We start from the raw sequence: 22,461 nt of genomic DNA on the forward strand, positions 1-22,461 counted from the left end.
TTCTGAAGAATTTATATGTGAGGCTTAGGCTCACATGATACAAAGAACAATGATCTGTGTTCAAAGAACTGTTTTTTGGTCACTTTTTCAAAGGAGTAATATGGTATGGCAGACACCTAAGAATTTCAAGAATTCTTTCTCATGAGGAAAGTTCATTTAGGGTCTCGATAGTCCCAAATGATATTAACACAGTAGTCATACAAAATCACTTACTGTCGTACAGATCCAGAACTGTCACTGTGTAGACCATTAGATACCATCTGAAGAATACCAATCTAAGGGAGATTACCTCCCTTTTTGATAGACACTGGAATGATGCTAAAGCTGAAACTCCAGTACTTTGGCCACCTCATGCAAAGAGTGGACTCACTGGAAAAGACTCTGATGCTGGGAGGGATTGGGGGCAGGAGGAAAAGGGGACGACAGAGGATGAGATGGCTGGATGTGATCATCGACTCGATGGACGCCAGTCTGAGTAAACTCTGGGAGTTGGTGATGGACAGGGAGACCTGGCGAGCTGCGATTCATGGGGTCGCAAAGAGTCGGACGTGACTGAACTGAACTGAACAAAGGCCACCCAACTGGTCACTCTATTTCCACTTTCACCCACCATTCCCATTCATTCTCTTCTTTGCTAACAAAGAACTGTCTCTCAAATACTGACCTGGTTGTCCTATTTCTCAGTTCAAATTCCTTGCGCAGGTTGCCACTGCCACGTTTCTCAAGCTTCAGATTCCATCACCACTGCTCCTGCCTTAGTCCTGTCTTTACTTCTGAAGACCCTGATCTAGAGTTGTATGAACATCTCCCAAATGTTCCAAGTCCATGTCCCAAATTCATACCTACCTCTAACTCTGAACTACAAAACCTACCCTTTTCAGAGCCACCAAATCCATCTCTCTGCAAATCAAATCTTGAAATGCTATACTTTTGCTTTGCATCAGTGGTTACCCTCTGCCTATAGCAGAGATGCCCACGGAACTGCAAATGGATTACAGATGAGCCAAGACATTGATCCTCTCGGCTCTCAGGATAGCTTGGTAGCACCTGGGGCTGCTGAAACTTCTAGCAGGTCACTTCTCACCATGAACAGCTTTGTTTTACATTTTACGACCTATTTCTTTATCATCATACTAATTTATATATTTTACTGTTAACACACAACATAAAAGCTGTCATAACCATTTTTATGTGCACAGTAGTGTTTACTGACATTGTTGTGAAACAGAGCTTCAGAACTTTGCCATCTTGCAAATTTGAGACTGCAATACTCATTAAACAAGACTCCTTTTCTCCCTCTCCCTAGCTCCTAGTAACTACCATTCTACCTCCTGTTTGCATGACTTTAACTGCTTTAGATAACTCATATAAATGGCATCATGCATTTATTTTTTTCAGACTGGCTACACACAGCATAATGTTCTCAAGGTCATTCATGTTGTCACATGTGATAACATTTCCCTCTTTTTAACGGCCAAATAATATTCCATTTTATACATATATATATATATATATATACCTCATTCCACTCAACAATCGATGGACATTTCAGTTGGTCCCACTCCTTGGCTTTTATGAACTATCCCTCTATGATTATGGGTGTGCAAGTATCTCTTCTAGATACTATTTTCAGTTCTTCTGGATATACACCCCTAAGTGAGATTGCTCAATCATACAGTAATTCTATTTTTTTTAATTTTTAAATTCAGTTTTCCATAGCAGTTGCACAATTTTAGTGTACAGAGTTCCAGTTTCTCCATATTGTTGCCAACACTTGTTATTCTGTTTTGAGTTTTTAAATAGAAGCCAAGCTAGTGAGTGTGAGGTGATGCCTTTTTTTTTTTTCTTTGAGGTGATGCCTTATTGTGGTTTTTATTTGCATTTCTCATGATTCATGATACTGAATATCTTTCATATGCTTTCTGGTCATTTCTATAACATCTTTGGTAAAAAATCTATTCAAGTCTTTGCTCAGTTTTTACTTGTTATATTTTGCTTTACTAGGCTGTAGAAATTAGTTATTCTGAATATAGATCCTTTATCAGATATATGATTTGTAAATATTTTCTCCCATTCTGTAGGCCACATTTTCACTTTGTTGACTGCATCTTTCAATTCACAAGTCTTATGGTCTGATACAGCCCCATTTACCTATTTTTGCTTTTTTGCCTGTATTTTTGGTGTTATAACCAAAAACCCACTGCCAAATCCAACGTCATTAATTTTCCCCTGATGCTTTCCTCTATGAATTTTATAGTGATAAGTCTTACATTTAGGTCTTTAATCTTTTTTTTGTTAATTTTTGAATGTGGTATAAGAAAGTGTCCAACTTCATTCTTTTGTATTTGGATATGCAGTTTTCCCAACACCATTTGTTGAATAGACTGTCCTTTCCCCCTTGAGTGGTCTTGACACCCTTGTCAAAAATCACCTGATCATATATGCAAGGGTTTATTTCTGAGCTCTCTCTAATCCATTATTCCATTACTCTGTCTTTATGCCAGTACCACATTTTTGATTGCTATAGCTTTGTATACATTTTGAAAATAAAAAAGTAAAGTCCTCCAACTTCTTCCTCCTTCTTCAAAATTGTTTTCACTATTCAGGGCCTAGGTCTCATTTTTTATGCATGTTATAATGAAAAAGAGAAAAAAAAACTGGGAACAACAGCTCCACAGAATGTCTTCACACTTTCTGATTATATACACCCCAAAAGAATTTTTCAATAATATATACCTCCTGGACAAAAATGTAATTTCTGAAATACTAAACATGGATATTTTAATATAGTATTTATATCATCCTTTTAAATTTATTCAGTGGATTCTAAATACTTTGGGGAAATAATACCCACAAATACCCATTTTAAAACTATTAGTGTCTCTAAGAATAATTTTATAAGTTCTTTTTTCTCACTGAATTCTTATCTTCATTCTATTTCCTCCACAGAATGCTATTTTAATGTAATACAGATATGTATCATCAGTCCAAAAGTTTCTCTGCAAAAAGAGTTAAGAATTGACAAAAAAAATTTTCTTGGGATCTAAGGCTCTAAATATGAAGTTATCTTGTTTTATTACAATTATTATTAGAAGCAGATAATTGAAAAAACATACATTATCACAAACTTTGAGAAATAATTATTAAACATAAATAGCAAATATTATTTGGAAATCTCTTGTTGAGATGGATGGGAGGTGGAGTTTACAGAGACTTAAACACAAATTTCTGCTTACATGCTTTGGAAGCAACTTACTATAATATTTAAAATGTGTGAGAAGTAAGCCTTTGTGTAGTAAAGCAGAAGGTAGGGTGGGAACGTAGGCATTTACTTAGGTGCATCTGGAAACTAGTCTATTTAAAACTACCTGTTCCCTAATAACCCTGAGCAAACTTCCTTGTAATTCCTAAGTATTCTTATTTCCTTTCTACTGCATAAAATCTAAATTCCTCTGCCAATCTCTCTCTTTACCCTACCATATCCCACTTTTCCACCAGAATTTACTATCTGCATCTTTCTGAACCCCATACTGTTTCACATCCCTTGCCTGGCCATTTTCTCTCCACCTGAACCTCTGTGAAACCATTAAAACATAGTGAAAACAGTTCCTTCATGAAGACTTTTCTGAGTCTACTATATAGCATGAGCCAACACTCCTTCATTCTCCAACTATCATATGGCAAATTATAGCACAGCACCTCTAACACTTCTTTTACATATTTATTTCCTTTATTGGCTCAAAGGTCCTTGAGGAGAGCGACCTATTTTATTTACATTTAGGACTACTTTGTACATAGTAGATGCTCAATAAGTACCAGCTGAATAAAGGAATTAACTAGTCATGTGTCAGTTTTGTCACCGACAGAAATTTATCTCCTAAGATCCTCTTCCAACCTTAAACAGCTACTGAAGTGCAATAACTAAAAATTTTCAGAAATTCTTATAAATATTCTACTTTCAGATTACTTTTCTCTCCCTACTATGATCACAAACAAATGAAAGCATTTCACTCAGCATAAAAAAATGGGTACTTTATACCATTTATAATATTCCAAATTGAGTCCATGACTTTAGGTTATCCTAAAAAGCATACTTTCCTTAGTGAATGAACAAATACAAACTTCAATTGATGACTCCAAGGTAATTTCCTTATGCTTTATCTTCTTCTATCTTTCTGATAAAAGAGCAAGAAGGGAAGTAGAGGCTGTTCTACCTCATTAGAATGTTAACAGAAAATTAACTTACTATTAGGTAGATTAGTGTGCTGTGCAGTGCTTAGTTGCTCAGTTGTGCCCAACTCTTTGCAACCCCATGGACTGCAGCTTGCCAGGCCCCTCTGTCCATGAGGATGCTCCAGGCCAGAATACTGGAGTGGGTTGTCATGTTCTCCTCCAGACGATCTTCCCAACCCAGAGATCAAACCCAGGTCTCCCACATTGCAGGCAGATTCTTTACCAACTGAGCCACCAGGGAAGCCCAGGTAAATTAATAGATCCACAATATTATAATATGTAAATTATCTCCAAATAGTCTGATTCTCCCTATCTGTACGTGTATTTCTTTCTTTCTCTCCCTTCTGTTTTTTCTTTGCCTAAAAAAATGAAATGAAAGTCACTCAGTCCTGTCCAACTCTGCGACCCCATGGTTTGTAGACCACCAGGTTCCTCTCTCCATGGAATTCACCCAGAATACTGGAGTGGGTGGCTGTTCCCTTCTCCAGGGGATCCTCCCAACCCAGGAATCGAATTCAGCAATTATAAATATCAGAAAACTCTGGTACAGAAATCCAATCTCCCTGGAAATTGTGTCACTGTAGGCCAGGGGGGGACCTATACTATTGCCCATCTCCAAAATTTCAAAATATGAGAGCAAATTTTATGTCTAAAACAGCATCTGATTGAGTAGAACCAGTTACTAATCGCTTGCAATGAGGGAGACCTGGGTACGATCCTTGGATTGGGAAGATCCCCTGGAGGAGGGCATGGCAACCCACTATAGTATTCTTGCCTGGAGAATTCCAAGGACAGAGGAGCCTGGCAGGCTACGGTCCATGGGGTTGCAAAGAGTCGGACATAACTGAGCAACTAAGAGCACAATTATTAACATTTATTAGTATTAATTAAAGACTGGGAAATAGGGTTCAAGATCTCTTTTAAAGCAATAGGCGACAGTCTCATTTTATAGTTGATGATACAAAGTAACATAAAGTCATACTGTTATTTATTCTCTGACAATTCAAACATAGAGGTGTAGTTTTGAGTTCAGGGTTCCCAGTACTTGGTCTCACTTTGTCAACAGCAGCCATCCACATTAAAAAAAGAAACAAACAAAACCATTAAACCAACAGACAAGTCTTCAAAATTATCAGCTGCCTAGGACAAATCATGACAAGTAATTCAGTTTTCTTTTTTTTGCGGGAGGGGGCTGTTTACATATCCTCCAGAGATGAGCTGGTATAAGAAATTAAGCTATATAAACTTGAGGCTTCCCTGGTGGTCCAGTGGTTAAGAATCCACCTTGTAAAGCAAGAAACTGTATGCAAGACAGCAAAAAAGACTCAGAGGTGTATAGTGGACTTTTGGACTCAGAGGGAGAGGGAGAGGGTGGGATGATTTGGGAATATGGCATTGAAACATGTATACTATCATGTAAGAATCGAATCACCAGTCTATGTCCGATGCAGGATACAGCATGCTTGGGGCTGGTGCACGAGGATGACCCAGAGGGATGTTGTGGGGAGGGAGGTGGGAGGGAGGGTTCATGTTTGGGATCGCATGTACACCCGTAGTGGATTCATGTCAATGTATGGCAAAACCAATACAGTATTGTAAAGTAAAATAAAGTAAAAATAAAAATTTTTTTAAATAAAAAAAAAGAAACAAGTTCTATCTCTGATTGGGGAACTAAGATCTCACATGTAGCAGAGCAATTGAGCCCATGTGCCCCAACTACTAAGCCTGAGTGTCACATCTAGAGAATCCGTGCTTCGCAACGAAAGACCCTTCATGATGCAAAGAAGATCCATCATGCAGCAACCAACGAAATCAAATAAATATATATTTTTAAAGACACATTCTAAAAGCAAAACTATATAAGCTAAATAAAATGATCACATGATTTGTTTCCCAATAATCATTTACAACAATAACAAAGTGAAGAAAAGTAAAACCAAATACCACCATAACTTCATTTTTACAATGCAAATTTTCACCCTCACAAAAATTAAGGTTTGTATTTTCTTAATGATGAACTCTTCACAAAGCCTGATGTTTTGTAGAAGATGGGCAGAGTGATTACTGAGATCTGTAAACCAGTCATTCCAAGAATTCCAAGTAAACTATTTACAACAGGACAAGCTATTTTTCAGACTTTCGTTTCTAAATTAAAGCACCATTTTAACTGTAAAATACAGATCTGGCAGAGGAGTTCACTGATTTAGAGGTTCTCTCTCCACTTATTTTCCACTTGAATTGCTAGTAGCCACAATAATACCAATATACATATATCAAAGAATTTTATTTAAAAGGGTAATAAATTAAATATTTAAAAACTCACAGGCATATTATAAATTAATCTGATGTCTGGGGTATGATTATATTCCCAAACACCTGGATCAAATTCATAGCCTATGGCTACTCTTCACTGTGTGACCCTGCACAAGTATTCAATCTGTAGCTGCCTAAATTTCAACATTCATAACTGTGCCATACAACATGGTAACCACCAGCCATATCTGACTATTTAAATTTAATTAAAATTAAGTAAAATTAAAAATTCTGTTCCTCAGCAGCAGCTGCCACATTTCAACGGCTAGTTCTGGCAAGAAACGACCATACTGGACAATACAAACTTGGTGATGAAAATAAACAAGATGAAAGGAATGCAAGTAACAAATGAGAAGAAAGGAAACAGTGACGGCTGTTTTAGATTACGTACTCCAAAAAGCTCTCTCTGAGATGCACTGGGCATGCAAGGATCTGCAGAGAACATCCAAGGTGGGGACAAGAGCAAGGGCAATGGTCTCAGGTACAAACGAGCTTGGTGGATTTCCCTGGAGGCTTAGACGGTAAAGAATCCACCTGCAATGAGGAAGACTTGGGTTCGATCCCTGGGTTGGGAACATCCCTGGAGGAGGGCATGGCAACCCACTGTAGTGGAGATTCTCTTGCCTGGAGAATCCCATGGACAGAGGAGCCTGGCAGGCTACAGTCCAAAGGGTCGCAAAGAGTCGGACATGACTAAGCGACTAAGCACATCACAGCTTTAACAACAAAAAAGTGTCTGAAGCATAAGAAATAAGGGGAGAAGAGTATGAGGTACAAGAAGCAGCAGGAAGTGGGGCCTCAAGTTCCTTTAAGCCATGTGAGAACTTTGGATTTTATATTAAGTTTAACTGAAATCACAGACAGTTATACAGAGAAGACTGTTATGATTAAACTGTCTTTAAAAGTTCACTTTGACAGCTTTTGGAACTAACTACAGGAAACCATTAACAAGCCTACAAATTAACAAGTCTAGAGAGGGTATGGAGAAAAGAGAACCTTCTTACACTGTTACTGGGAATATAAGTTGGTTCAGTCACTACGGAAAACAGTATGGAGGTTCCTAAAAAAAAAAAAACAACAACTAAAAATAGACCCAACTTATGACCCACCAGCAATCCCACTCCTGAGCATATACCCAGACAAAACTGTAATTCAAAAAGCTACATGCACCCCTATGTTCACAGCAGCACTATTCGCAACAGCCAAGACAAGGAACCAATCTAAATGTCCACAAGAGATGAATGGATAAGGAAAATGTGGTGTGTGTGTGTATATATACACACACAACGGACTATTACTCAGCCATTAATAAGAATGAAATATGCCATTTGCAGCAACATGGATGGACCTAGAGATTATCATACTAAACAAAGTAAGTCAGAAAAAGACAAATACCATGCATCACTTACACTTGAAATCTAAAATACAACACAAATGAACATATCTACAAAAGAAACACAGACTTAAGGACACAGAACAGACTTGTGGTTGCCACAGGGGAGGGGGTTAGGAGCGGGAAGGACTGGGAGATTGGGATTAGCTGATACAAACTATCATACATTAAGAAAAAGACCAAAGCCAACCAGAGAAGCAGGATGATCTGTTAAAAGACCAGTAGTTCCATCGAGCACGTGAGAGAATATGGTGGCCGGGACAAGGGGATGGCATTGGAATAGAGGAAATGTGGTCTTTCCTCTGCATCCTTTATCTGCAGTCCTATGTCCACCATCATTCACAACCTGGCTCCTCGGAACAGGCAAATTTACTTTTTAACTCCTCTCCCGCCCTTCCCCTGAAACTGTCCTAAGGTCCTAGTCACCTCCATCCTCCCAAAGCCAATGAATGCTTTTCCATCCTCATCCTAGCTGATCTCTGCTGCATTCACAACTACTGACCATTCCCCCCTTTCATCGGATTCTCTCTCACTTCTGGGGCATTACTTTCATCTAGTTTTCCTCTTTCTGTTCAGTCTTCTTCCCACTCACCTCTATTTGACTTAAACTTCAGTGCTCCTCTATGGTTACATCTTCAGTCCTGCATTCATTTCACTATATTCCTGACCCTTGAGACAGACTGACACTTTTTCCTGGTAACTCCTGAGTTAACACCTCGAGGCCAGGGATCCTTATTAAGTTTTAAACCTGTTCGACTGGACACTGCATACATTTGAAACTGGACAAACTAGAAGCATTTAAGATGTAAAAGATCCAAAACCAATCTCCTTCTTTCCCTTTCATTAGAAACCCTTGCCCAAGTCAAAAGCCAAAGGCAACCTCACCTCCCTCTCACTCACCAGCTACAACCCCCAGCACCAGATCTTCACTAGGTCCTGCAGATTCTTTCTTAATATCTTCCTGATCTAGCCGCTGATCTCAAGTCCTGCTGAAGCTACTTTAGTCCATGCTTGCATCACTTTTGCATGGGTTATTGAAATATCCTCAGAATGAAGTTCCCTGCTTCCTATCTCTCCTCCATACTGCTGCCAACACACTTAACAAGTATGCAAGAACTCTGCTGATTCCATTAAGGACAAATTTTATCACATCATTTCTTTGCTTAACGTCTTCAGATGCATCTGACTCCTTTCACAAGGCTTCTCATGATCAAGCTCCTTATTACCTTTATGGCTCTTTTCCTCACACCGTCCTCTTCAGTCATTCATTCAGCCTTTCTTAGCTAAATATCATGCCATTTCAGGCCTCCCTTCCTCTACAGGTGCTATTCCCTCTCCCCTATTCATCTAAGGGCCACTTCAAAGGTAGACTTAAGTACCCCCACTTTAAAGACTGTATCTCCTAGTGCCATATGTATATATATGGTTCACACTGTACAGGAAGGGTTAACTTATTTGTCCCAGTAAACTATACTGCTCCTAGAGGACAGAGACCATCAGTATCACTTGATTGGCAGCACTATCGACCGGCACAGAGCTAATATTCATAAATAGGTGTGATTTGATACCTTCTAAATTTTAAAAACGGAGAGAAACTTATTTACTGGGCTTTTCATCACCATTCCAATATAGCACGAAGTAACAGCACTTTGGACATACGGCTTTGCAGTAAAATGGAAACAAAAAAACTGACACTCAATACATACCCCCTTTAAAAGGTAAAACGTAGGAAATTCTAAGGAATTCTGCGGCAGCTAATAAACAGACTTGGGGTTTTACACTACGTGGGCAAGTCACGCTGTTTGATGATAATAACAGACAGAAGGCTTCTCATCTCATTAACTTTTCATGGCCAAGCTGCTGTGATTTTAACTCCTGATGTGGCTTCTCCCTCCCTGACAGGTTATTTTCCTTTATTTGGGAGCCTCCAACTCACCACCTTAGGAGTCTCTCACTTGTCAATCACTTATTTTCTAAACCTGAATGGGAAGAAAGGGGATGGAAGAAGGCAGAGAGTGGGCGATGCCAGACACTTTCGGAAAGGGAAGCAGCAGAAGGCCACACAGTCCCAAACACGGAGGAGCGTGGGGGCTGAGGCGAAACCAGGCTAGCGCGCTGACAGCTGGCGAGGAGTCGGGAGGAGGATGCGATCACGGGGCAGGCGGTGTGGAACCGGGGACCCCGGCCGGAGGGAGGGGGGGAGACAACGAAGAGACTCCGAGAGAAAAGTAAGAGTTGGAGGGTGGGGAAGTGGGCTAGGCAGAGAGCAGAGCAAGCCAGACGCAGTGTTTGGCCAGAGGGCGGAGTGGCTTAGGCGACAGGAAGACAACACCGACGCAGTCGGGGCAGGCGGACACGGCTTCAGGACGCACGGCAGAGGATCCGCGCGGAGAGGAAAGGGGAGGCGAGGGAGGAACTAGGACCGCCAGGGCGGGCGGGAGACCAGAGCCCGCCGCGCAGGTCCCACGGGAGGAGGCGGGGAAGGGAGCGGCGAGGCGGGGGCACTTACTGGGGTCCCTCCTCACGGCGCCGCTGGGGGTCTCCTCCCGCAGATGAGGGAAGAGGAAGTCCCGCGCAGCTTGGAGGTCCTGGAAGGAGCAGAACTGGACAATGGAGCAGGCCATGGCTCCGGGAACCCCGCTCGGGCATTCACCTTACCTCACCACGCCCTGCCCCCCGCCACCCCGCCGCTGCTCCAGCCGCCACCGCGGAGCCCGGAGAGCTCCAGCCACGCCGGGGGCGGGGAAACCAAACCGGAAGCTGTCAGCGCCCTCGGTTCCACCGCCCGGAGCACTGCGCATGCGCGGGACAACCCAGGCGCCCTGGCGGGCGAAGGCCGAGTCACCTGACCGGCAGCGTCCGCGGGGTATAACGTCGCGGTGGAGGCCGGGATCCGGCTTCAGTCCGGGTTCTGCATCCGCACCGGGGATGAACCCTTTTATTCATTCTGGCTCTTAGCCAGAGGTGACCTCATTGAACGTTGTCTACGCCGGCCTTTGAGCCATGTAACCGGTCTTCTGGATGGCCTGGTAGAGAATAATACCTGTTAAGCTACTGCCAGGCCAGTGGGGGACGGTATCATGCAAGTATCTGAGTTTGGAAAAATCATTTCTCTTCTGGAAGTCAGCCCCGTCAAGCCTAGTTTTAAACGCCTCATATAAATTCTCGTCACACTATGCACGCCTAATACAGTACGTATTATACTGTATTGTACTCTATTGTTTTCCGACATCCGTTTGCTTTTTCATTCGTTTCTCCGTCCATTCAACAAATACATTGCTCCTCTTCTGTGTCAGGCACGCAAGGCTTTCAGTATAAAGCAGAGACCAAAAGAGGTGAAATACTTGTTCCATGGAGCTTAAAATTCTGATGGTTGACATGGATAGTAAGCTATTAATTACTCAACTATTTTACTGAAATTATCATGATGCTAGGAAGAAAAGAAGTAAGTTCATAGCATAACAGGGAACCTCACCAAGTTGTTGTTTTGTTTTGTTGGGATGGAGGTGTTGCCAGTTTCAGGAACAGACTTCCTTGTAAATTCCTGAAGGTTGGGATGTCATTTTGTGTCCTTTATATTCAGTGTCTCTTCCCAGGACTTGGCACATAGTGCTCAATAAATATTTCCTGGAGGAATAAATGAAATGGAATGTGTTCATAAGGTAAATAGAATAACCCACTTCTTTTACAAAGCACTTTATATTTTTAAAAATATTTTTCCACACACTGTCAAGGTAGGTAGTCACAATGCCATCCTGAATGTGTCTTATCTCAATTTTTTTAAATGAAGAAATATATGTGTGTGTATCTGAGAAGACCCTTTTGTTATGCAGTTGCTAAGTTGTGTCAGACTCTGCAACCCCGTGGGCAACAGCTTGCCAAGCTTCCCGGTCCTTCACTATCTCCCTGAGATTATTCAAGCTCAGGTCGATTGGGTTGATGATGCTATCTAACCATCTCATCCTCTGTTGCCCCCTTCTCCTCCTGCCCTTTCCCAGCATCAAGATCTTTTCTAATGAGTCAGCTGTTCGCATCAGGTGGCCAAAGTTTCGGAGCTTCAGCATCAGTCCTTCCAATGAATATTCAGGGATGATTTCTTTAGGATTGACTGGTTTGATCTCCTTGCTGTCCAAGGGACTCTCAGGAGTCTTCTCCAGCATCACAGTTGGAAAGCATCAATTCTTTGGCACTCAGCCTTAATGGTCCAACTCTCATCTGTACATGGCTACTCAAAGAGAAGACCCTTTAAGCACATTTAAATGATTTTTCTAAAAAGTAAAAGCTGAAAAAGATGACATTCCTTTTTGATCTCGTAAGGGGTCACATGGCACTTAGAACTGGTTTATGTAAGCTATCAATAAGACGTCATTTTGTTACATGAAAAGGGACCCCTTCCAGGGCCCGAGAATGGGCTGACACATGGAACTGAGTTGTCTAAGGAAACACAGGTGTTGACAAAGTAAGAGACTGTATTGGGAAGGGGCGCCCTAGTGGAGAGCTGCAGGGTAAGAAAACCCAGGAGAACTCTTCTGCCATGTGGTTCACAGTCTTGGGTTTTATGGTAATCTGGTTGGTTTCAGGTTGTCTCTGGCCAATCACTCTTGACTCACGGTCCTTCCTGGTGGTGTGCCTGTCACTCAGCCAAGATGGATTCCAGCAAGCAGGTTTCTGGGAGGGTGGCAGGACATATGGATTGGAGTCTCTTCTCTCCTCTTGATGTTTCCTGAATTCTTCTGGTTAATGGTAGCTTGTTAGATCCTTATTCCTAGCCAGGACCTCCTTTTGTAAGGGTAACTCATGCAAGTGATTACTATGGTGCCAGGCCAGGGCAGGTAGTTTTAGTTGGTAGTTCCCGTAACAATTTGATGTAACTAGCCGTCCGTCTCAAAAAACATATATAATGGTGCTTTGACTTTTAATTAGTGGAACAGTTCTCAGAGTTTTCTGAGATGCCCTTTTGAAAGTAAAAAATTTTCACAAAATAGAGTAGATAATTTTATCAGGTGAGGGGCCAGTTCTTAATGTCTAAAATATATAGTTGGTTTAAATGTACTGAGGCTTCCCTCATAGCTTAGTTGGTAAAGAATCTGCCTGCAATGCAGGAGACCCTGGTTCAATTCCTGGGTGAGGAAGATCTGGTGGAGAAGGGATAGGCTACCCACTCCAGTATTCTTGGGCTTTCATTGTAGCTCAGCTGGTGAAGAATCCACCCACAATGCAGGAGAGCTGGGTTCGATCCCTGGGTTGGGAAGATCCCCTGGAGAAGGGATAGGCTACCCACTCCAGTATTCTTGGGCTTTCATTGTAGCTCAGCTGGTGAAGAATCCACCCACAATGCAGGAGAGCTGGGTTTGATCCCTGGGTTGGGAAGATCCCCTGGAGAAGGGATAGGCTACCCACTCCAGTATTCTTGGGCTTTCATTGTAGCTCAGCTGGTGAAGAATCCACCCACAATGCAGGAGAGCTGGGTTCGATCCCTGGGTTGGGAAGATCCCCTGGAGAAGGGAAAGGCTACCAACTCCAGTATTCTGGCCTGGAGAATTCCATGGGTTGCAAAGAGTCAGACATGACTGAGTGACTTTCACTGTTACTTTAGATGTACTGCAAAGTTCCTTCAACATCAAAGACCTACAATTCTAAAATCAAATCTTGCAGAAAAGGCAAACTTTCAGTGCTTCCTTCTTACATCTGGAAAAAAAAAAACTCTTCAGATTAGCCCTCATGATTAAATCCTAAAATATGACACCAAGACCAAACTAGAATAAAATTTGAATTTCGATTCTTAGTTTTACAAGATGAGCAAAGAACACATCACACTTTTGGAAAGGATACAGTGTCATTCCTTGAAAACCCTTCAACTTCCTATTCAGGTAAATGCATTTTGTAGAAATAACTGCCCTTGGCTGATTCAGCTGGTCTTTGTTCTGCCCTGAGGCATTCATATATCTCTTGCGTGGCTGCTATTGAATGGCATTACTGCTTAGTGTCAATTGTGAAGTCCCTGACTTCCTTCCAAGTAGTACTGAAAAGACTCATTCATGACTACTTTTAAGGATGCTGGATCCCCTTCACAGAAATTACCTCGTATTGGTGAATGGAGCTCTTCCGCCCCAGGAAGTTGTAAACTGCAGGGTGATGCCTCTGGAGTTCTGCTGCCATGGTTTCTGTGAAGTGTGGGAGGTTTGTGTTATGCTGTGAGGATCAGTAACCACACAGCCATGAGAAAGCACTTTGCAGAAAATGTGCAGGCTTTCTGGATCCCAGCCTAGACAGTGTCTCTGTGTTCAGAAGCTAGGAAGAGACTGACCAAACAATCACCAAGAGGGGAACGAATTCGAGCTCCCTCAGGATCTGTTCCTGAGAGTTAGAACACTGGTAGCTGTTGCAAAGAGAGAGATGCTCACGGAGCACCAGAGGCCAATCCTTGCCAATCTTTAACAGCAGCCAGAGACTGGAGGGGCTGAGAAACAGGATGGGCAGCAAAGTGTGAACGAGCGAGCAATGGACTTAGAGTCAAGAGACTAGTTTCCATCTCAGCTAGGCCTGCTAGTAGGTCACTTGGACTTGGGCAACTCATCTTGCCTTGCTGGGCCTTAGTCTCTTGATTTACAGAATGAGAAGATTGGAGTCTGAAGTGCATCTGAGGGAAGTGTAAGTTTTGGTAAGAAACTGGGAAGGAAAAGATCTGGGCATTCAACTTGCTCAAAAGGACGGGTCTATGTGGGCACCCCAGTAAGGGGTCTAAGGAAGGCAGAAGTGAATGAGAGCACACTGAGCATCTATAAGTAAAAGAAAGAGGCTATATATATTTAAATTTGTGGCTGCACCTCACAGCCTTAGCTCCCCAACCAGGGATCAAAACCATGCCCCCTGCAGTGGAAGCATGGAGCCTTAACCACTGGACCATCAGGGAAATCCCTTTTAAAAATTAAAAAATTTTTGGTGACACAGCTTGTGGGATCATAGTTCCTTGACCAAGGATTGAACCCACATCCTCAGCAGTGAAAGTGCAGAGTCCTAACCACTGGACCAACAAGGAATTCCCAAGTTTATTTTATTTTATTTTGCTATGCCGTGTGGCATGCAGGATCCCCAACCAGGGATCTTACCCATGCTCCCTGCAGTGGAAGTTCAGAGTCTTAACCACTGGACTGCCAGGGAAGTCCCTTAAAGGGGATATCTTGAAGCACTGAAGGCTTACCTCATAGCTGTGCTGAGGGTTATCCTTGAAGTTCAAATTCTGTGAGCAGAAGTGGAGGTTATATACAACTCATATTTATTCAATAAACATCCACAAAAGACAACATCTATCTTATTCCACTAAAGATGCTCCTGTGAGCACAGGGGGGTGATAAGAACAAGCCTCCAGAGATTCACCACCTAAGCAGGGAAACAGACCAGCACAGATAGCTCTAAAAAACAGAGTGTAATGAGTACCATGGGTGACTTTGGGTAGTCATAAAGGGCCATGGGAGAAATAAGGGGAGATTCATTTTGATTGCTAGGTTGTCTTATGGAAAAGGAGTAGTGGGGAAGAAATATGAAAGGCAATAATCAGATTGGATCTGGATTTTAGAGAACTGCAAAGTCCAAATAGAATCTGAGCTTTATTCTGTGTGCAAGATATAGCCAACTGAAGATACTGTTTTGAAGAGGTATGGCATGATGGACAACAGTATGTATGATGCATGACTGACAGCAGAGAAACACGTCAAGATAACAGCACATTATTCTGTCCTTTAAAAGTTTCAACTTTATTTAAGTAGTTGACTGTGCCAGGTCTTAGTTGTGGCACGTGGAATCTTTGATCTCTGTCATGGCATGAGGGATCAGTAGTTGCAGCATGTGGGATCTAGTTCCCTGACCAGAGATTAAACCTGGGCCCCTTGCATTGGGAGAATAGAGTCTTAGCCGCTGGACCAACAAGGAAGTCCCAGCATAACATTATTCTATAATAAGTGAGAAGTAATGACTGTGAAGAAGGCTGAGCATCAAAGAATTGATTCTTTTGAACTGTGGTGTTGGAGAAGACTCTTGAGAGTCCCTTGGATTGCAAGGAGATCCAACCAGTCCATTCTGAAGGAGATCAGCCCTGGGATTTCTTTAGAAGGAATGATGCTAAAGCTGAAACTCCAGTACTCTGGCCACTTCATGCGAAGAGTTGACTCATTGGAAAAGACTTTGATGCTGGGAGGGATTGGGGGCAGGAGGAGAAGGGGACAACAGAGGATGAGATGGCTGGATGGCATCACTGACTCAATGGACATGAGTCTGAGTGAACTCCGGGAGTTGGTGATAGACAGGGAGGCCTGGCGTGCTGCAATTCATGGGGTTGCAAAGAGTTGGACACGACTGAGCGAGTGAACTGAACTGAACTGAATGATAATGGAATGCCTTGGAGCTGGATTTTTGGTATGTGATTAGATACCAATGGATAGTGGTATCTATCCGTTGCAAATTATTATTAAATACAAATGGATAGTGAGGAGCAAAGATGAGAACCAAGAAGGCAATGGCAATGTCATGTTAGCAAACAAAAGAAGGCAAGAAGAGGAATGCATTTGAGTGCTAACATGAATAGGATGAATTTAGTCTTGGATTCCTTAAAATCAAAGTGTCTGTGAAAGATCTAGGTTAAAAAAACACACACGTTTTTTATAAACAGAAATGTGGGATTGGAGAGGTCATTCACACAATATTATATTGAAGGGTGGGAGTGAAAGTGTCACTGGACTTCATATGGGATATGAGAAAGATTGGGTCCTGGATAGAAAATGAGAGCATTACTTTTTTAGGAGTGCCTGGAGGAAGAAGCTCTCGAAAAGGAGATTGAAAAGAAGCAGTCAAAGAAATTGACCAGGCATAGTAGAACCATGTCAGAGAGGCCAAGGGAGAGAAAAGAAAATTTCATGAACAGTTGAATCTACTATGTTGAATTCAATGAAGAATTTAAGGGCAGTGAACGCTGAGACAAAGTGATGGCATTTAGTAGGTAGGAAGTCACAAGTAATCAGCCTATGGATCAACCAAACTCTATCCTTGAAAGAAAATTTATAACCTCTCTTCAGAAGTAGGTTATTTTTCCAGCAGCCACAGAGGCTGGCTATGACAATCTTTAACTCTGGGTAAAGGGAAAATTGGAGGAGGAAATGGAAACCCACTCCAGTATGCTTGCCTGGAGAAACCCATGGACAGGGGAGCCTGGCAGGCTACAGTCCATGGGGTTGCAAAGAGTCAAACACAACTTAGCAACAACATAAAGGGAAAATGTTTTATTGAGGGAAAAAGAAATGTTTTTATTTGTTTTGCTGACATTTATCAATTATGAAAAAAAAAACTTTTGTTTTTTTGAATATAAAATAGGTGTTTTCAATATTTTCCAATTTTTATATGAGGGCAAAATCTACTTAAATAGCATAAGAAAGGTAAATTAAAAATAGCTAAAAAATTTGAGTGCTATAGTGCTTTTAAGTCCCCATAGTTTGAGTGTGTATGTTATTGATAACTTTTTTGAGATATAATTGATATATAATGTTATATTAGTTTCAGGTGTAAAACATAATGATTCTATATTTATATATTGTGAAATGATCATCTCAATAAGTAGTTAACCTGCATCACCATACACAATTACAAATTTTTTCTTGCACTGGGAACGTCTAAGCTCTACTTTCAGCAACTTAGAAATATTGTTACACTGTTATTACAGTGTTATTAAATCACCATGCTGCACATTACATCCCCTTGATGTACATTACATCAATACTGTACAATACATCCCCTTGATTTATTTATTTTATGAATGGAGTTTTATCTTTTGACTCCCTTCATGCTTTTTGCCCATCCCCAACTCCTGCCTCTGGCAACCACCACTCTGTTCTCTAAAAGCTCATTTTTGGTTTTGTTTATTTATTGTTTAATTCTACATGTAAGTTTCCTTCTTCTTCACCTTACTGCATTTAAGACATGTTAGGTAAGGAGGTCACAATATTTAAAACAGTGAGAAGACACATGGAAGAGATTACTAGCTACCTATTATCCATACCCCCTTTTTCTTAACAAAAGAACCCCTATATTACTGGGCAAGCTATGTGTTCAGATTTAAAAACAAATCACATTCCTCAGTCTCTCTGGGGCATAGATGGTAAAGAATCTGCCTGTAATACAGGAGACCTGGGTTCAATCCCTGAGTTGAGAAGATCCCCTGGAGAAGGGAATGGCAATCCACTCCACTATTCTTGCCTAGGAAATCCCATGGACAGAAGAGCCTGATGGGCTACAGTCTATGGGATCCCACAGAGTTGGACATGACTGAGCGACTAACACTTTAACTTTCACTGACTGGGTGGATCCAAATAACTAAGTGCTGGCCAATGAGATGGAGCATAAATTGTTGGAATTGTTGGAAGGGATTTCCAGAAAGTTTCCTTAAAGAGGAACAGGCAGCTAAGGACAACTCTCTGGTCTTTCTTTCCCCTTTTTTGTTTCTTTCATGGAATTTGATGTTATGGCTGTAGCTGCAGCATCCATTTTAGACCATGACAGAGCATGGAGGCAAGGCTCCAGGCTTCTTTAGACTATGGCAGAGCATGGAGGCAAGGCTCCAGGCTTCTTTAGACCATGACAGAGCATGGAGGCAAGGCTCCAGGCTTCTTTGCTGCCTGGAGCTGCCATCTAAGCTTGGACTACCACATGGGGACTTCTTTTACAGAAGAAAATAAATCTTTCCATGTTTTAGTTACTGTTATTTTAGGTTTTCTGTTACTGTAGCTGCACCTAATCCCAACACAGCATGACCTAAGTAACAAAAAGGAACTTTTTCAAGGAGGAAGCTTTGTCTCTTCCATCTGTGTTGTTGAAATAAAAGCATTTTTATTTCTCTGATTTTTTTTCCTTAGCACCGTTCAGAAGAGATTAAACTAGTTAACAGGACATGTTTAATTATTTAAATATATTGGTTTCATTTGTACATAAAATTATGCTCCAAATGACTGAATATTTCATGTTACTTTTGGCACAACTGATCCTTAAAAGGTTCTGTGAAATAAAGGAATATTCCTAGTGTTGTTGAGTACCTGAGTGGTAAGTTTCAACCATCAGTTTTCATAATGGAAAATCAAGGGCAGGTTAAGAGGAGGGGGAACTGGTGGAAGGAGTTGTATTTAAATCTGAGACCCTAAATCCCAAAAGCCATTGCCTTGGGGTTTGTGAGCTAAGATAACCGAGGCACATCTTTCTTTTTCTTTTTTTTTTTTTGGCTGCACCATGCAGCTTGAAGGATCTTAGTTCCCCTAGAGGGATTGAACCCATGCCCCTTGCAGTGGAATTATGGAGTCCTAACCACTGAACTGCCAGGAAATTCCCTGATATCTTTCTTGACTTCACTGTAGCATTCTTACTCCGGACCACACTTTCCTAAAGCTTTCCCAAACCTTAGCTTCAATGAAGCTGCATCCTCCTGGCCGCTTTCTTCCCCTTTAATCATTTTATGTCTGGATATTTTATTAGCTTCTTGCCGTCTTTCTCCCCTCCTCTAGTCCTTTCTTCAAAGTCACCCTTATTCTAGACTCCTTTCTTTTTGTTAATGGTATTATTCTTCTGTTGATGGGTTACTTAATAACAGAAAAACTAAAAATATGGTTTATCTCCCTTGTTAAGACTCCATTGGTTTAGCTTCCAAAGGCCTCCCAGATTGATCCCCTCCTTACTGTCCTCATTACCATCTCCTTAATCTAGATCTACATAACCACTTTCCTGAGTTCTTTTTATATCTCCCAGTTCTTCTTGCTTCTGGTTCTGATGTCTTCACACTTTAATCATCCTGAACATTGCTGTCAGACTTGTCCTCCTGAGGCATAGGTTTAATCATGAAAAAGTAGAAGTTAAGTGAAAGTGTTAGTCGCTCAGTTGTGTCCAACTCTTTGCAATCCCATGGACTGTTGCCAGCCAGGCTCCTCTGTCCATGGAAATCTCCAGGCAAGTGTGGTGGAGTAGGTAGCCATTCTGTTCTTCAGGGGATCTTTCCAACCCAGGGATCAAACATGGTTTCCTGCATGGCAGGCAGATTCTTTGCTGTCTGAGCCATCAGAGAAGCCCCATCTCTAATCATGTTAGAAATCTTCCAGTAACACTGTAATATATTCTTTTAATTTGTTCATTCATTTTCTGGGTGCCCATGGCTAGAGACCCTATGAACATAAATATAAGTAAGACCCTCTACTGGTAGAATTTGTAGGTTACCAAGACAAAAACAGGCAAAAATATTACAAGGGCACAGAGTGGGGGCAAATACCACAAGCTTGGGATTCAGAAAAGGCTTTTTGGAGGTAATGTTTAAGCTTGGTCTTGAAAGTAGAATAGATTTTAGCTGGTTAATGATGGTAGAAGGGAGATAGGAGAAAGTAGCCCAGGCAAATGCAATGACATCACAAAAGGCTTTGGCGTAGTGATGACTTGTGTGTGCAGACAAACAAGCAGCTGTTTCTGGTATGTGAATTGTGACATCATGGTCAGGGGTGAGTCCAGAGCGATAGCCTGAGTAATTTTAAACTTACTCTAATTTCTCCAGAAATTAAGGGCTAATCAATATTTCTTCATTTGCCTAAAAGTGAGAAAAGCCTCCCTTTGGTCTTTATTGATACCACTTTTCACATCTTGCTTTCACTCTAAGGGCTGTGGAGGGAAGGTTTTATAGGTTGGGAGTCATACATGTTCATCTGGCCCAGCTCCACATGGCATGCTTGATGATTTCCACTAGAGTCTAGATTCATGTTGAATGTTGGCTTTCTATTCATCGTTGGTAAAACTTTCACAGGTTATAAGATTCCAGAACTGTGGAACTTTCCCTTATGTGTTCAATGAAGAATTTCCTTCTCTCAAGCCTTTTGTTTTCCTTACATTGAATGGCACAGGCAATCGACTATTTCACTCTTCTTGACACAGTTTCTTTCCAGTAGATGTAGTCAGTGTTAATAGTCTTGCCAGAAGTCACTGATTTGATTTATATTTGATACTATTGAATCTTTTTTTTTTTCCCTAGGCTTCCCCAGTGGCTTAGATATTTAGGAATCTGCCTGCAATGCAGAAGACCTGGGTTCGATCCTTGGATTGGAAAGATCCCCTGGAAAAGGAAATGGCAACCCGCTTGAGTTTTCTTGCCTGGAGAGTTCCATGGACAGAGGAGCCTGGCGGGCTATAGTCCATGGGGTCACAAAGAGTCGGATACGACTGAGCGACTAAAACGCACGTATGCACACACACACACACACACACACACACACACACATACACACACACACACACACAGAGTCTTTTTCCAAATACAGTCCTTTCCTCTGTCCTGATTAGTCAGGTCCTTCATTTATGGTCAAACTCTGGTCTTTTCTTTATCGCACTAAAAGTCACCTGGAAGGTCTGAAACATCTAGGACCATATAGACCTGTACAGAGATATGCTGGAACATTCAAAAGGAGTTAAATCACTGAGCATCTGCTACGAGCCTCTTCTCTCCTAGTACATCTTGAAAGCCTTCAAAACTCAGCTCAAATTTCACCTCCTTAGTGAAGAATTTGTCTTCACAGGCAAAATCAATCCCTTTGGAACCCCATAGCTTATTTGTCTATGTATTTACAGTAAATCCCCTACATAGGAACAAGCTCCAAGAGTGCATTTGTAAGTCCAATTTGTTCATAAGTCCAACCCTAGGTGTGCAACTAATACACAGTTGACTCTATAGTACTGTAATAGGTTTATAATACTTTTCACACAAGTAATATATAAAAAACAAAAAAAATTTTAAATCTTACAGTACAGTGCAACAGCTGGCATACAGAGGCTGGCACTGAGTGAACAGGCAAGAAGAGTTCTGACTGGAGGAGGGAGAGGAGGTGGGAGATGGTAAAGCTGAAGGACCGTCAACAATAGGAGATGGAGAACAAGCTGCAGGTTCACTCACACCTGATGCTGATAGAATGCATGTTCACATCTTTGAAAGTTTGAAACTTGAAGGTTTGTATGTAGGGGGCTTGTGTGCGTGTCTGACTGTGATCCCATGGACTGGGGCCAGCCAGGCTCCTCTGTCACGGGATTTTGCAGACAAGAACACGGGTGGGTTGCCATTCCGTCCTCCAGAGGATCTTCCCAACCTAGGGATTCAACTGGAGTCTTGGGTGTCTCCTGCATTGACAGGTGGATTCTTTACCACTGAGCCATCTGGAAAGCCCCTGGGTTGTAAAATGTAACAACTTGTTATATGGTTTATCTATTTGAATGTCTGTCTCCTCCACTGGTGGCTTCCCCAGTGGCTCAGATGGTAAAGAATCTGCCTGCAATGCAGGAGACCTGGGTTCAATCCCTGAGTCAGGAAGATCTCTGGAGAAGGAAATGACAATCCACTGTAGTGTTCTTGCCTGGAGAATTCCATGGACAGAGGAGCCTGGCAGGCTATATAGTCCATAGTGTCACAGAGAGTCTGAGCAACTGATACAGACTCTTCCACTAGATGGTGATGTTCTCAAGGGCAG

General features: G+C 41.7%; 1 protein-coding gene across 1 annotated transcript in view; it reads right to left on the reverse strand.

The window, feature by feature from the left end:
• RAB3GAP2 (RAB3 GTPase activating non-catalytic protein subunit 2) overlaps window positions 1-10,693 on the reverse strand; it is a 101,927-nt gene extending 91,234 nt beyond the window's left edge. The window contains exon 1 of the mRNA XM_005690485.3: window positions 10,449-10,693. Coding sequence (XP_005690542.1) covers window positions 10,449-10,563 — 115 coding nt within the window. The 5' untranslated portion in view covers window positions 10,564-10,693. The remainder of the gene's footprint in view (window positions 1-10,448) is intronic.

Source organism: Capra hircus, chromosome 16 (assembly GCF_001704415.2).
Source record: "Capra hircus breed San Clemente chromosome 16, ASM170441v1, whole genome shotgun sequence".
Taxonomy (NCBI): Eukaryota; Metazoa; Chordata; class Mammalia; order Artiodactyla; family Bovidae; genus Capra; species Capra hircus.